The following is a 16,513-nucleotide window of genomic DNA, read 5'->3' on the forward strand; positions in this document are numbered from 1 at the left end:
ATATTTCAAGCGGAAATCTTACACTTTATGGATCTAAGTAGACACCTAGGGAATTCTATCATAACTTTAATGCCTTTATGCATTCACAATGTTACTCTTGTAGTGATATGGATTTGTGTCTTTATACAAAAAAGACCCATGATGGTAGCTTGATCATTTTGGTGCTACATATTGATGATATGATGATTTTTTTGAGAGTGTACATGATGAATGATGCTATGAAGACTCAACTCAAGAAGAGCCTTGAGATGAAGGACATTTGGCATGCCTCTCATATACTTGGTATGTGTATTATGTGCAATCACTTTAAGGGTCTCATCTATTTGTCATAGAAAGAATACATTCATAAAGTCCTTGAGCAGTTCCATATGCAAGGTGGTAAGCCTATTGGCTACCCATTACCTTCTCAAGTGAAGGTTAGTTAGGAAGATTGGCCCCAGATGATGAGAAGGTCAAGATCCTATATATATCTATGGTGGGAAACTTGATGTATACCATGATAGCCACTAAACTTGACATAGCATTTGTAGTGGAAATTGTTGCTCATTATATGATGAAATCTAGAACATATACATAGTAGGAAGTCCATCGTTGGCAATGTCTTCATCTTTGTTAGAGATGTTTTTTCTTGGATGTCTAGGCTACATAAATACATGGCCTTGTCTACTACTAAGGTTGAGTATATTGCAGCCATTGAGGCTTGTAAGGAGGCCCTATGGTTAGGCCATCTAGTGGTATAGACCTTGGTATGACTATGACTCTTACATTGCATTCATACTCAATGGGTGCCATTTAGTTGGCATGTAATTTGGTCTTTTATGCAAAGACAAAGCACATTGAGGTCCATTATCACTTCATTAAAGAGGTGATTGAGGATAAGAAGATAGAAGAGCTTGTCAAATCTTGAATGGCAAGAACCCTATAGATTTGCAATTCCTCATTGTTAGATGAAGACATGCTTATTAATTTTTATACATTTGAAATTTCGACAAATTTCTTAGGCTTTTGGTTTGTAATCAAGTGCCACATGTCCATCTACTCAAAAGAGGGTATATCCCAACAATGGAACCATTAAATATTCTTTCTTATTCATCAATAGGGTGGCAAATGGCATGATTGACCAGTAATTGCAATAAGGAATAAATTCAAATACAATGAAATAAAACTTAACCAATTATAGTGGATAGCTAATACTCGAGTGGCCCCAAAACTAGCACACCTTACAATATTCCTTTAGATTTATTCCACAAATGTTGTAGTATACTAAGATTGGACTCCAATCTCTAAGAAGATTTAGATCTTGCCTTGGATTTGAAAGGTATACTCTCAAATCCCCTCTTCCTCTATTGATTGGCCAATCCCTCTATAAACTTTCAAACACTTAAAGTTGTCACAAGTGACCAACAACACAAATCCCCAAAGTGCCCTTTATTCTGTGCACATTCAAACACAAATTGGATCTTGAACACTTGCATCTAGGTCTCTTTAATTGTAGATGTGCTCTCCTCTATAGATCTACTAAAATTTCTTCAATTTACAGCAAACCCCTCTATCTCACAAGATTGAGATTTCTTGGCATAATTCCCAAGATTACTAGTTAACCCTAATTAAAATAGTAATAAGGTCTAGATTCATCAAAAAAATGTCGAATCTTTTCAATCTGAGTAAGATATGAGAGAGAATAGCATTAAATATATGAATTTGTAGTAATAATTAATTGTGTAAACTTGATAGTTGCTTGGACATGCCCACAAATTTGTCATTGCCCATCCACAAGTTAAAATGCTAGACCCTATATGATTTCTCTTTAGACATTGATGCATCATCCACTCATAACTCCTTTTTGCTAGATGAAGACATGCTTCTTGATTTTCACACAACTAAGATTTTAGCAAATTGCTTAGGCTTTTGGCTTGTAGGCACCATGGGCCCACATAGTCAAAAGAATATATTGGCAATGAAACCATAAAACTAGCCTTCCTTCTTGGATAGGGTGGTCAATAACCTAATTAACCAAATAATTACAATAAGAAATAAATTTTAAAAAATGAGATAAAAATTTACCAATTAATAGTGGACAATCGATACCTGATCGGTGATGCCTCTTATGGTATTTCTTTATATTGTATTCCATAAATGTTGTAGTATACTGGACTCCGATCCCTAAGAAAAGTGAGGCCTTGCTTTGGATTCAAAAGGTACACTCTCAAATCCCCCTTACCTCTATTGGTTGGCGAGTCTTTACACAAATATTAGAACTTAGGGTTATCACAAGTGACTAGTAGCATAAATCCCCAAATTGCATCTTGATTCCATGCACAATGAGTACAAATTGGATCTTCAACACTTGCATGTAGGTTTCTTCAAGTGTAGATGGCATTCCTTTGTAATTGTGTTGCAATTTCCTCAAATCCCTCTATCGCAAGACTGAGATTGTTGGTAAACCCTAAGTACAATAGTAATTAGTTTTAAATTCAATAAATCAATGCTAAATTTTTTCAATCTTACTAGAGATAAGCTCTAACAATAGTCATTTGCTACACGAAAAGAGACAAATGCAGTCGCTTGATTGATTTGAAGCCTTCAAATGTTGTCACATATTAGGCAACCCCTATATGCTATTGCCTAACTATCACAAAATCTACTCTCATAGCCTTCAAGTCACCTCCATTAGCAATATCCTAGTTGATGAATGTGTCTTCTTTGACTCTCAACTTGCCCAAAATGGCTCCCCATAGGTTGTCATAGCCTTGCATGGCATGTTCTCTTTCTTCTACCAAGTTGCACACCTACCCATGCTAGCTCAATCTTTAGAAATGGATGTCTAGTAATAATCAATTATGTGAAGACTTCCAAGTCCATAGGGCTTAACAATTAAGTTGTTGATGGATATTGACCAATTCAAACTTGATTACTAATGTACTCAGGGTTTACCAACATTGGCCAATTTAAATCTAATTACTATAATTAGGATTTATCGGCAATCTAAGGAAAGTGCCAAAAAAGCTGGACCTTATTGGAAGGATTTGATGAATTTAGACTTGAAAACTACTATAACTAGTGTTTATGAGAAATCTTCGGAAGTGTGCCAAGAAATCTCAACGTTGTAGTAATAGAGAAATTATAGCAGGTCTACAATGGAAGAAATTATAGCAGGTCTACAAAGGAATGCCCATCTACAATTGAAGAGACTTGGATGCATGTGGAAGAACCCAATTTGTGCCCAAATGTGCGTGGAATCAAGGGGCAATTTGGGGACTTTTTTGTTTGTTACTTGTGACAACTTTAAGTTCCATAGTTTGTAGAGAGACTAGCCAATCAATACAAAAGGACAAGACTTGAGAGTGTATATGTTGAATCCAAGGCAAGGCATGACTCTTCTCAGGGATTGAAGTCCAATCTCAGTATACTACAATATTTGTGGAATACAATCCAAAGAAAAATTGCAATGGCCAAGCAAGTGTTGGTTACCCATTGTTAATTGTTAAGGGGTTTATATCATTATTACTTGTTGGAATTACAAGTTAACTAGATCATTTACCACCCTATCCAAGAAGGAATGTTGGTTTCAAGTGAAGCAACTCTTGATCGAAATAACCCTATACTTATGGCTCTTGAGGAGAAAATAGATGGACCAAGGAAGTCTTAAAAAATAGAGAAGCAAAAAAAAGCTTATTTTCACATGGTCAACATGGCCTTGATGATTGAGATCATGTGAGTAATTAAGGAGCCAATTATCTTGGAAGCACTTACAAATCCAACGTGGAAATCTAGCAAGCAAAGTGTGGAAGCATAATGAAGAATGAGACATAGGAGCTAGTGGATCAATGAGCCAAGATGAAGATTACATGCACCAAGTATGTCTGCAACGTATAGTGTAAAATCAATGGGACCTCAAAAAAGTACAAAGCTTGATTAGCTACACAAGAACTTTTGCAGGTTTGAAGGTTTTTATTTTCAAGAATCCTTCGCTCTACTTGCCAAAGTGACAATTATTCACACAATACTTGTACTAACCACTCACAAGAAGTGGCCAATTTGCCAAATGGATATCAAATCAATGTTCTTAAATGGTGACCTGAAGGAGGATGTGCAGGGGCCTCAACGATTAGAGTTTGAGGTCCTTCATTTTAAGATTAAAGTTTCTAAAATGAAAAAGATATTATATCGGCTAAAACAAGCCCCTAAAGTATAGTACCATCAAATTCTTTATTAGTCTAAAATTTAAAAGATATGCCTCCAAGGCTAACTTGTCTGTTTACAAGGATGGTGAAAAGTCTATAGTAATTTTTCTTTATTTGGGTAACCTCCTTATTACATATAACTATGAAGATATGATCTATCAAACTCAACAAGCTTTGCTCTACTATTTGGGGATTCAAGTTTAGCAAGAGCCAAGAAAAATATTTATCTCTCAAGAAATTACACAAGGCAAAGCTTGAAAGCATTTAGCATATTCAATTGTAAGGATGATGCTACACCTATGAAGATCAATGTAAAGCCATCCATCAAGGATACATCACCACTAGCACACATTAGAAAAGATAGAAAATTGGTTGGTAATCTCATCTATTAGTGCATATATTAATTTTGTTTCTTGACCTTTTCTAGTAGATTTGCAAATAAGTCACATGTGAATCATTAGAAAGTTGAAATGTAGATACTCATTTACTTAAAGGAAACTCTTGACTAAAGCAACACCTATAATTATGAAGCACCATTCGATGGAGAATGGAATAGTAAGTTGACCGATTGTCCACAAAGAAATGTAACAAATATCTTAACCAAGGCATTTACAAAGAGTTTACTCCAAGTTCATCCTCAAAGACTCTGCGCTAGGCTAAAGAGTATAATTCACTTAGTGGTGAAAATTTTAGGGTTTTGGAGTTTTGCATTTTTTTTTAATATAGTTGGAGCAAAATGTTGATCTCAAATACGCTCAACGCCCCACCCTTTTAAGGCGCCACCAATGATCCATGATCCTCAAAGTTATAAGACCCCTATCATAATGGAAAGACCATGTACAAATCCAAATATTGATAGTCTCAACTTGTACAACAGGTGAGACCTATATGATCAAATGGTGAAAAGATTACTGAAGACTATTGATATATATCTACCGTACTCGTTAGATGGAGCAATTAAGTTGGTAGCAACTCAAGGCAAATGGTATTAATTTACAAGTATGGGAATTATCAAAGACCCTTATTTTGGATTCCAAGGTCCATGAAATCAACATTGGTTTCCCAAGGAAATCAACAACCTCCAACCAAGGGCAACACCCCTTTCTCGATGGTAAAGAATGAAGTAAATGTGTAAAGAGTCACATATCACTAACCACCTTTGTTGTCTATGAAAAGAAAGCCCTCTCAAAACCATGGTTATCTATCCATTTGACCAATAAAAGTTCATTAAACAAACTTCATTAAAAACCTATCCAAATCACCACATATGCTTTCACTATGGAAGCATCCAAGTGGACAAAGCCATCATCACATCACTTTGTTTGCAATTAAAGAAATCTCAATTCCTTTCTAATTTGTTGCATACTCTTGATGCTTTGCTATTCTAGTCGATGTTGTGTCGTGTAATTCTACAAGGGTGGAGTGTGTCTTGCTTGTGGGAGGCACATGTTTTGTTTTTGGGAGGCATTCTATTCATTGTGTAACTTTACAAGGATAGGGTGTGTTTTGGTTTTCTAATGACCTACAACAAGGACAACTTTTCATATTCCAAGACAAACAAATGCAATTTACGACCCAATTTTATTTAAGAAAAGATTAACTTTGCAAAATTACCCCTCTTAACTTCGAGTTAACTCATAGCCTTTAAAGACACATCAACTCAAGTCTACTAAGGCCAATTTTTTTATGAAGATTGCATATGCCATCATACTATTGTAGTTGCGTACGCCTAGCAAAACGCTAACGAAAGCACTTCAGAAATTTTTTGCTTAAAAATCTTAATGTTTTCCCTTATATGGCTTGAACATAGGTTGGTTTAAGATACATTTAAGAAAGGTTTTGATATCTTAAGAAACTGTTTTGTCATCGTACTTGCTAGACTAGTGTTAAACCAAGATCATCAAAACTAATATGTTCTCCCCAAAGAAAATTATGGCAAATTTACATGTGAAAATGAAGGCCAGTTCCCACCTCTCAGGGAATAAGAAAATAAGGTTGTCATTACTCAACTGCCTCTGCCATTATTGTCGACATTCAACCTTTATTATAACTCAACTGCCTCTGCCAGAAAATTGCAGATAGTACTGCCAATGGCAATTCCTCATACAAATCTGCTTCAATCTACCTCACACCAGCAAGGAGGAATTGGATACAGCATTATAAGTAACTAGCCCTGGTATATTTCCCTTCTGAATACCAAAAGCTTCAAGCATGGGATTGGGGAAATTGATTACAAACAGATATTCAACCTTCATGGTTCAAAGATTGCAATCAACAAAAATTCAAGAAATTGGGGCAGATTGCAAAGCCTTCTGTACAAGTTCCTTCTGCTCGTGAGCATGTACATTCCCAAAGCCAGTTGCTGTTGCAGCTGATGGTGGCCTTCCAACATATTTTATGTCATCATATGTGCCTCTTTGTAAAGCTTTCATTGCAGTAGTCAATCGTGGGGCAATATACGTGTACCCTCCCATGTTCATTGGCTCTTCTTGGCACCAAACAATTTCAGCATCTGTAATGAGATTAAATTTCAAATATGAACAAAGGTCCAAAACAGGAAAATACTCCAACATAGTCAGAAATAAAAAGTTAAACATCATTAAGATGTCCATACTAGGATAGCGTTTCAACTCCCTTTGTACAAGATCATAAGGGAATGGGCAGAGTTGTTCAACACGGCATATAGCCACATCAGTTCCTTTTACTCTCTCTCTTTCTTCATCTAGTTCATAGTAGACCTATGATAAAAGAAGAAAGTGTCAGACTTTTAGACTGGGATTCTCAAGATTTCAAAAGAATATGTTTTTCAGTGTTGAAACAAGAGTACAACCTTCCCAGAGCAAAGAACAAGGCGGCGAATGCCCTCTTCTCGATCAGAATGGAGATTCTGATCCTTGACCAAACGCTTAAATCGGGTTCCCTGCTTGTCAAATCCAGGATGCCCTTCAACATCATCAAATTCATGGAGGGATGATTTGCACAGTGGATGCCGGAGAAGATTCTTAGGTGACATGACAATCAATGGCTTGCGAAAGTCCCTGTGAATCTGTAAATCAAGGCATGGGTGTTGAAACGTTTTAACTCTGGCCTTATGCAACTAATTGGCTGGAACTAATAAGGTTAAGTATCAACCTGCCGGCGCAATACGTGAAAATAATTGGCTGGAGTAGTCACATTGACAACTTGCCAATTGCATTCTTGAACTTGAGTCCGTAAAGATGGATCCATCTCTGGTATCACAAAAGGATTGTCGTTACTCATCTGCAAAAAGCAACATGTTAGAATCATCTGTTAGATTTCTGCTTTGCCATGGACAGTAAAGTATTTAGAAAAATGACGCAAAGCCTTATGCTGTTCTGCCCTACTTGATTTTTTGTAACAATTTATGAATGTCATCGTGACAAAAAACTGAACAGTCCACCACACACTGCTTCATATGGAACTACATGAACAATCCTAAAGTTGGTAAATAAATAACATAAGGATGTGCAGACAGTTGATATCAGAACTGAACTCCTAAGTTTATCTGAACAGTTCTAACATGCACCATGCATTTAAGTAGATCCCTTACATCAACTTAGATGCATTCTTTACGCACAAGCAATAGAAAAAGAGACACCATAAGAAGCTACCTGAGAAATAGCATATCATACAGTAAAAATTACAGCACTAATGACTTCTGTCACAGGGCAACTCCATACCTCAATTACTAGTCCACAAAAGAAAAACTTGGATTTGTAAACTTAGTTGCATTCAATGATACAACTTGGATTTGTAAACTTAGTTGCATGCAATGATAATAAAAGTACGTTTGTACTACAGCCTGGACCGTGCCATATTATACTTATTTGCAACTAAAATCATGGACTAATGCACATTAACCTATTCAAACACATGTTCAAGGATGACCAGAAATAAGCATACAATCCAAAGCATTAAGTAGATCCATTACATCAACTTAGATGCATTCTTTACAAACAAGTAATAGAAAAAGAGACGTCATAAGAAGCTCCCTGAGGAATAGCATACCATATACAAGATACAACAATAATGACTTCTGTCAGAGGGCAACTCAATACCTCGATTACCAGTCCACAAAATAACAACTTGGATTTGCAAACTTAGTTGCATGCAATGATGATAACACTACTTTTGTAGTACAATCATGAAAGCCTCTATTGTGCCATACAACATTTATTTGTAACTAAAATCGTGGACTGATGCACATTAACCTATTCAAACACATGCCCAATAAGCTTACAGTCCAAAGTTGGTATAAGCCACCACATCACTTATCTACAGCATCCTTTTAAGTTTTCTGTTATTCAACCTTGTACAACCATGTTACATTACATCATTTCTTGTGTGGTGTTGAGTGCCAAGCTGTGCTTTAACTACCTGTGCATTTGCAAATCCAATTCCAGGTTACAAGCAACCAGCAGTAAGACTTTTACTCAAAAACTTACTTGCAAAAAGCGCTCCAGCCTAGCACTTGAATGCTCTGGACCCTGTCCATCATAACCATGAGGAAGTAAAACAACCAGCCCTGCCTGCCTAAGCCACTTTGCTTCTCCACTGCTTAGAAATTGATCAAATATGACTTGAGACCCATTTGCAAAATCACCAAACTGGGCCTCCCATAACACCAAAGAGTTGGGATTTTCCATAGAGTAGCCCAACTCAAACCCAAGTACACCAAACTCAGACAGAGAACTGCATAATACCAGCTATGTCAGCTGTAGGTCACAAATAAAAAGCTAGCTGTAACAAACTAACAGTAAAGTGAGTAATAACAGAAATCTCAGTCTAAATCACATGTAACAGTTTGCCTCAATAAAGGGCTAAACAAGAGCAAATCTGTGCCCACGGTCTTTTCATCATAACCATGAGCTTCTGTGTACTGACTTCTGACTATCAAGACTAAAGCAAAAAACAGCAGCTCTCATTTTCCCCAACGCAATAAAAAAAGTATTATCCATTTTGTGGATTATAAATTTAACACCATAAGCAAGCATTTACGTTGGAGTCTGTATTCGAACCTGTTGCTGACAGTAAACATTTCATCTTCTTGGTTCATCATAACATGATCAAGTGGACAGTATTTTTCTCCCGTTAACTGGTCATGAATGACAGCATGTCGATGACTGAAAGTTCCTCTCTCAACATCCTGGCCACTCAAACGAACATGATTTCCCTCCACCAGAAGGGTCCCAAAAGCCAATGCCTCTGCAGTAGCCCAGTCTACACCTTGTTGTGTTTCAATCATTTGAGCACGTTGATCGTAAGTTCTTTTGATTGTTCGATGAGGATGAAAGTCTGATGGCAATTTTGTGATAGCCTGGCCTACCCTTTTTAGTATTTCAGGGTTTACCCTGCCAAAGCCAAGTTAAGAATGAGTTTCGTTTTCTACTAGGAACCATCAGATTTGATCTTTGTAATCTTTTTACCCTGTATTCCTGATTCGAGAAAGCTGTTCTGGGCCTTTAAATCCAGCCCAGTATGCTGAAAGCCAATCTCTAGTCCTCGGTACATAGTCTTTACTATTGTTGAACTCTTCATTTAGAATTGAGAAAACCTTCTCGTGTAGCTTCTCAACTTCCTCTTTTGACATATTGCCACACTCAATCAATTGATTTTCATACACATCCATAGCTGGAGTATGATTTCTGATAACCTGCAGAGAATCAGCAAACACATGCCCAAACAACAACAAAAATGAGTTGTCTCTCTGCTATGCCTCCCACCGTGTTTGTAAAAGCTAAAAAAGACTGCATGCAGTCATATGCTCTTTGTGTTTGTAATTCAAAATAGTGGCATCAACTGGAAGAATGCACAGAATGGATCGCTTAATCACAGTTTCATGCCAAGAACCGAAGATAGATTGCAGAGTTGAGACAACAAACTACTAGTAGGAAAGTCCATTCTTCATCTAAAATACATAATATCAGGCTTTTCAACCTAGACACTCCAAGTGTGAAAGCAAGAAACAAACCTGATTCAAGGGTTTGAATTACTGGTCCACCTACATTACCAGATACAAATTTAATAGGATACTATGTCATTAATTTAGATCTACCACACACTAAGAACGATAAATATGATCTGAGTTCTAGTTCTGGGTCTAGTTCTGGATGCAAAAAGGCATCATTTAGGCAAAGCAAAGCATTCTATCTTTAGCAGAAAACTGCCAAGACCTTGCCAATTTTTTGGATCCTGGTACAGGCCTGTAACACGGACAGCATACCACAACATAGACAGCACCTACCATGATTCAAGCAACGCACCCCATAGTTGGGAGGACAAGTTTTTTGGGCACCTCCAAGAACAAGGGACACCCATCCACAACAATTCAAGATTCTGGAATCTTGAAGTGTCTTCTGGCTTTGCATGTTGATTGGAGGAGGAAAGAGATTATACTGCAAGGGAGGTCGGACTTTCCCAACTTAATTTAGGATTATCGTGCCTCTCCTGTGTTCCAGCAATTTTCCCTTGCTTTACTTACATATTTGTTTCTAAGAAAAGACAGTTCAGACTTTGCTAAATTGCTAGTGTTGAATGTTGTCATGAGGACGTGAAATTTTGATGCTTTGCTTATGTTTAATTGACATTTGATTAAAGGATTAATCAAATGTGCAATTAAAAGATGCACATGTGAGGTGCAAGCTACTTTTTCACAATTGAAGGCCGAAGGACCCTGTGTAAAAGATGGGTGTCAAAGGCAAGAGTTGTAACAAGTTACACTTGTTAGATTCTAGGTGAATTTTGGTGTCAATTTGCCCCTAGGACCATTAATTGGCCATTAAGTGTCAGTGGTGACACTAGAGACTAGGCATTCATTAATGGATTAACGCTTGTCCAAGGGTCAATTAATGCATGGGACCACTTGGGGTTGCAAATGGCCTAGCCAATTAATTTTTGGATGGGTAAGGTCAATTTTTTGGGCATAGATTAAGGACTGAATTAATTCTGAAAATTAATTAAATGGCTGTAAATTGCTGAAAATGGATTAAGAAAGCTACTTGCCCATGTAAGTGGGGGAAAAGCTAAATAGGGCTGAAGGGAGAGGAAAATCTCGTTTTTTCATTTCGGAGCTATTGGGAAGAGGTGTTGGAATGTTGCTACCAGCTTTTGGGACCATTTCCCAACCATTGGAGACCATTTTGGTGATGGAGATTGCATATTCTTGACCTTGGGAAGCTGGCAATTGCTGCTGATGCACTTTCTCCTAAGTTCACAGTCTCTAATGCTCCTATTGTTGTCGGTGCATCCGTTTGGGGCTAGTACAGCAGGGCAGCAACTGATTTTGATCAGTTCGCGACAAATCTCAAAATTTTCTCTCTTTACAGCATTCTCTCATCTCCTTCAGCCTATGCTCGGCCATTCTCAGCAATTCTCAACCATTTGAAGGAGATTTCAATCATTTTGGATAGGCTGATCTGTAATTTCTGCAATAAATCCTAATTCACAGCAGAAATTAGGGTTTAGCAGCCACCTTGGGATCCATGCCAAAGATTGAAGGCTCAAGGGACTGAAATCAGCAGCTGATAATTGAAGATTATCAAGGGATTTTCAGGACCCAACCCATCCCGGATTGATTTGGGGCAACATTTGGCCAGCCAAGGGTCAAATTGGAGAAGAAGTCCTGGGTGAATCAAGGGGCAAACGACCCAAAAGGCTTGCTGGTCATTTATGACAAAAAGAGCAATTGGTTAGCAGGAGGAGATTGAAGAATCTCAAGTTGTACTCCTTCCAATTGAATGAAAGCTAAAGAAATACCGCAAGGGGCGCTAGTTTTAGGGCCAATAGGGAGTCTACTATCCAAGAATGTTATGGTAAAGTGTGTATTTCATTTTATGTGCATTTATTTATTGCTGTAATTAACTCTTAAATCAGGTTATCACCACCCATTCCAAGAAGGAAGGCTGGTTGCAAATGTCAACATTTACCATGGCAAGAACTTGACCTTGTAAGGCATGGATACTAGGCATTGAGTCCCATGTGTTCTTGGGATATGACTTTATGACTTGAAACAAGCACCTCATGCTTTTGGAAACATACCGGCACGTTTGTTTTGCCTTGTTATAAAAACCACCTCCACGTATAAAGCTACAAAAGTGGAGTTGGATGTTGCAACATTTAAGACAAGCTTTTTGACATCACAAATCTTAGAAACTTTGCATCACCATTTCAACGTTCAATTTAAACAAGTTCAGGCGCACATTATGATGTGACAATCCAAGCGCATTGAACAGCTTTTGCATCTGGGATACTGCAAAGATATCTCTACCACAGCAAGAGTAGACTTTCAGTAAATTTATATTGTCTATGTGTGAGAATCATGTGATGTAGCACCATACTAGCAAGCTACAGGATGCTTGATATTTTTGTTTCCTATGAGACTAGATGTACACTATCAAGTGTTACAACTGAAAAAATTTACACATGCCCTCAATCAACATTGGCAAGTAGCAAAACATGATGTCTCAATGCCTCCAAAGGCACTGAAACATTGGGACTTTCCTATCATTGTGGATCTCGCCGCCACTTGCAAGCTCTTACAAATGATTGGCAAGGATGATATGGGAGTGTCCTCTCCACTCAACGAGAAGCAAAAATTAGTGCCCACTTCTATTTGTCAAGTGAATACATTTACAGATGTATATGGTATGGACACCGACAAGTCCAATCTACATGTTGAACAATCTCCAATCTACTACTTCACTTTACATGGATAGTCAAAAGTTCCAAACTTGTTTTTGGCACTAGCACAAAACACATAAAGGTGCATTATCTGTGTGCCAAAAAATAGGCTTTGTGCTCATGAAATCAACTTGTCTATGTTCCTATACAAGAAACGAGGCAAATACATTCAAAAACATTGATTCTGAAGAAAAGTTTAAACTCTTTTGCAAGGTTTTGGGCTTAGCTTCCTTTGAAAACTTATCTATAAACCTCACTCATGTTCTAGGGTGATTGTTACATTTTTGTGTTTCTCTTGTAGTTGTTTCAATGCGGACAAGCTTTATCCGACACGCTTTTTTACCCTCTTGTTACATCCTTGAAATGAATGCACTAAGGGCAGTTTAGGGTTAGGGCAGCCAAGTCTTATTTAAGAACCTAAGGCCCATTAGAGCACATCATCGTGTGATCACCACTCTAGGACTTAAGGCCCATTAGCCAACACGTAACATGTCCATACACTAGCATGGTATGGGTTGCTTTGGTATGCCAACTCTTGGGACACGATCATAACCCAGTATGCACGTAGCACCAAGCTCAAGGGTGAGCCATTTGGCTCTATGGCTCCTGTATTTTCTATCGTGCATACACCCTTAAGTACTTCTATTGCATTTGTATTAGATAACTTTATAACCCCTGTGACCAATGTCACTACCACCTATCCGAATGTCCAAGGATGTAACACTAGACACAAGTTAGGACAATTTAGTCCTATTTATACGACTCAAGGCCCATCTAAGCACATCATTGTGTGATCACCACTCTTGGACTTGAGACCCATTGGTCAAAGTGTCCATACATTGGGACAATGTGGGTTGGTGATATGGACACTAGCTCTTGGGATGTCACTTTGACTTGGTATGTTGTTGGCCCTAGGCTCAAGGGTGAGCCCATTTGGCTCTACAGTTGGGAGGTGAGTCTGATGTCCATTCTCTTTATGTTCTATATCATGGGTATGGCTTTTGTCATGTCTCCTATGCACGTTGGATCCTAGAGGAACATATCATCTCTAACTTTAGGGAGGGTTTTCTTCCTGCGTGTGACAATCCCCTTAGGTGGTGATACTTTGTACTTTAGAGATGGAGCTTGTGTTTTCGTTTACTTATGTTAGCACACAAGCTATTGTTCCAACTATCGTCTTGCTTTAATGTGTCTAAGTGCATGAGGCTATGATGTCCACAACTTTGAGATGTGGTTATGGATGGCCAATCCATTGTGCCAACTCTCACAAAGACAACATGCAAGACAGATTGAATCCCAAGTGAACTAGCACCAAGGTCTTAAATGGTTTAATAAATGATAAGCAAATTTCCCATGATTTCATGCACACTACATACTACAAGACATCAAAACAAATTACCTGGTACATTTTCGGCTGTGTGAAAGATGGCTCATCAATCTCATTGTGACCAAACCTTCTGTAACAAACAATGTCTACGACAACATCAGAGTGGAAAGTATTTCTCCAATCAGCTGCCAGCTCACAAACATGAACTACAGCCTCCACATCATCGCCATTAACATGGAAAATAGGAGCATTCAATGCCTTTGCAACATCTGTACAGTAGGGTGATGATCGACTCGATTTTGGATCAGTTGTGAATGCAACCTGATTGTTCACAACAATGTGAATGGTGCCACCTGTGGTATAATTAGGCAAATCACTCAAGTGCAGTGTTTCATAAACAACACCCTGCCCAGCAAAACTACCATCCCCATGGAGCAGCACACCCATGTTTTTCACTCTATCTTTGTCTTTTGTGTAGTACTGCTTTGCTCGAGTCTTGCCAACAACCACAGGATTAACTGCTTCCAAATGACTTGGATTTGCAACCAGGGATAAATGTATTCTCTTCCCACCTCGTGTTGGTCTATCATAGGAAGTCCCCAGATGATACTTTACATCACCACTCCCAGTATAAGTTCCAGTCTCCCCATCAACAGGTTTAATTCCCCCACTGAATTCACTGAAAATATGCCTTAGTGGCTTTCGCACCACATTGGCCAAAACATTAAGCCTACCTCTATGAGGCATACCAATCACAATACTCTCCACACCAAGATCTGCAGCCCTGTCTATAAGCTCCTTCATGCCAGGTATTAAGGTCTCACAACCCTCTAGACCGAATCGCTTTGCAGCTGTCCATCTCTGAGCCAAGAAGTTCTCAAAATTAGTACTCCAAATAAGACGGTCAAGTATTACAGCCTGCCGCTGAGGACTATAACCCCGAGGTGTCTGTGTCTCAATCCTTTCACGAAGCCAGTTACATTGCTCACGGTCAGAGATGTGCATGTACTCATATCCAACTGTCCCACAGTATGCCTGTTCCAACCGGGCCAAGATGGCTCTAAGAGTTTGCACTGGCCGATTCTCCGAGAGAAACCCAGACATTCGCCAAACTCCAAGGAAGAACTCACGATCGAGATCAGCTTCTGTGAAGCCATATAGTGCTGGATCCAAGTCCACAGGCACAGGTCTTTCCTCCAATCCCAAAGGATCTAGCTTGGCCTTCATGTGGCCATTCACTTGATAAGCTCGGACAAGCAGGAGCAATCGCATACTTTCTTGGATGGTCTGACCGGAGATGCCAGGCATGGTGGATGCTTGACCGGTAAAGTTCCTGAAGAAATTGTCCCATGATTCATCCACGCTGTTAGGGTCAGCTTCCCAGGCACGCTGGAGCTCTTCGAGGTAGACGCTGCTGGTCCCATCGAGGAAATTGTCTGTGAGCCGGGACAGCGGCACGGCGCGTGGCACAGGGGCCTGCTGCCACTTCGGGCAGGTGCTATGGAAGGCAGAGCAGGGGACGAAGGTGTGCGCGGCAGCCAGGTGCGGCCTGTCTCTGAGGGAGGCGGGGATCGCGGCGGGGACTTCTTTCGCCTGGGGGATGGAAGACCATCTCCTGCTGGTGGAGAACCTCGCATTCTGCAGTCTGGCTGCTCGGGCAGCCACGGATGAGACCCTAAACCACCCCATCGGCAGACAGAAGGCACTGATGTGATAGTCACAATTGTGGCTGACAGACGTTTCACTAAATGGGGAGGTCCCCTGTTCAAGAGCAGACGCAGGAAGGCCGCGGGGGGGGGGGGGGGGGGGGGTGCGCGTGCGAGAGAGAGAGAGAGAGAGAGAGAAGGCTATGGCGGCCAGCCAAAGACGTCACGGAAAGAAGTTTGAACTTTTAGAATAACTTTTAACGATCTCACTCACATTTTAAAATTCTAAAACAAGATTAAGAAGTCGGTCTTCGTGTTTTTTTTTTTTAAATTAACACGTGCAGCTTAAATATGTTTTTTAAATTATATTTGTTTTCTCTTTGTACAGGTCTTTTAATTATCTTTTTGCTTTTTTATTATTCCTTATTCTTTTTAAAAAAATAAAGTAATACATTTATGTTAAAGCTTATTTTTCCCTTTTTTTTTCCTAAACGTTTTCCAAAAAAAGCAAAACTATAATCACTAATGTTAGACATTTAAAATTGGCATGTCTCCCTTATTTACCAATTATCATTGATCTTTTGGCCGATACTTTCATCATTGATCGTCTATAATTACGTGTTTTAATGTTTCATAATAATAATACCTTCTTGAAA

At 38.9% G+C, this 16,513-nt stretch overlaps 1 protein-coding gene across 1 annotated transcript; it reads right to left on the reverse strand.

Moving 5' to 3' along the window:
• Positions 1–6,081: 6,081 nt before the first annotated feature.
• On the reverse strand, positions 6,082–16,018 carry LOC148021494 (uncharacterized). The gene is made up of 8 exons (XM_087696904.1): positions 14,284–16,018; positions 9,632–9,858; positions 9,224–9,556; positions 8,651–8,897; positions 7,317–7,445; positions 7,015–7,230; positions 6,799–6,922; positions 6,082–6,696 (listed from the first exon to the last, which is right to left on the reverse strand). The coding sequence occupies exons 1-8, from the start codon at positions 15,898–15,900 to the stop codon at positions 6,467–6,469; spliced, it is 3,123 nt and encodes a 1,040-aa protein (XP_087553030.1). The 5' UTR covers positions 15,901–16,018; the 3' UTR covers positions 6,082–6,466.
• Positions 16,019–16,513: the final 495 nt, after the last annotated feature.

The sequence above is a fragment of the Lygodium microphyllum genome, chromosome 17, assembly GCF_053477565.2.
Source record: "Lygodium microphyllum isolate KBCC chromosome 17, Lygodium_microphyllum_v1.1.10, whole genome shotgun sequence".
Classification (NCBI taxonomy): domain Eukaryota; kingdom Viridiplantae; phylum Streptophyta; class Polypodiopsida; order Schizaeales; family Lygodiaceae; genus Lygodium; species Lygodium microphyllum.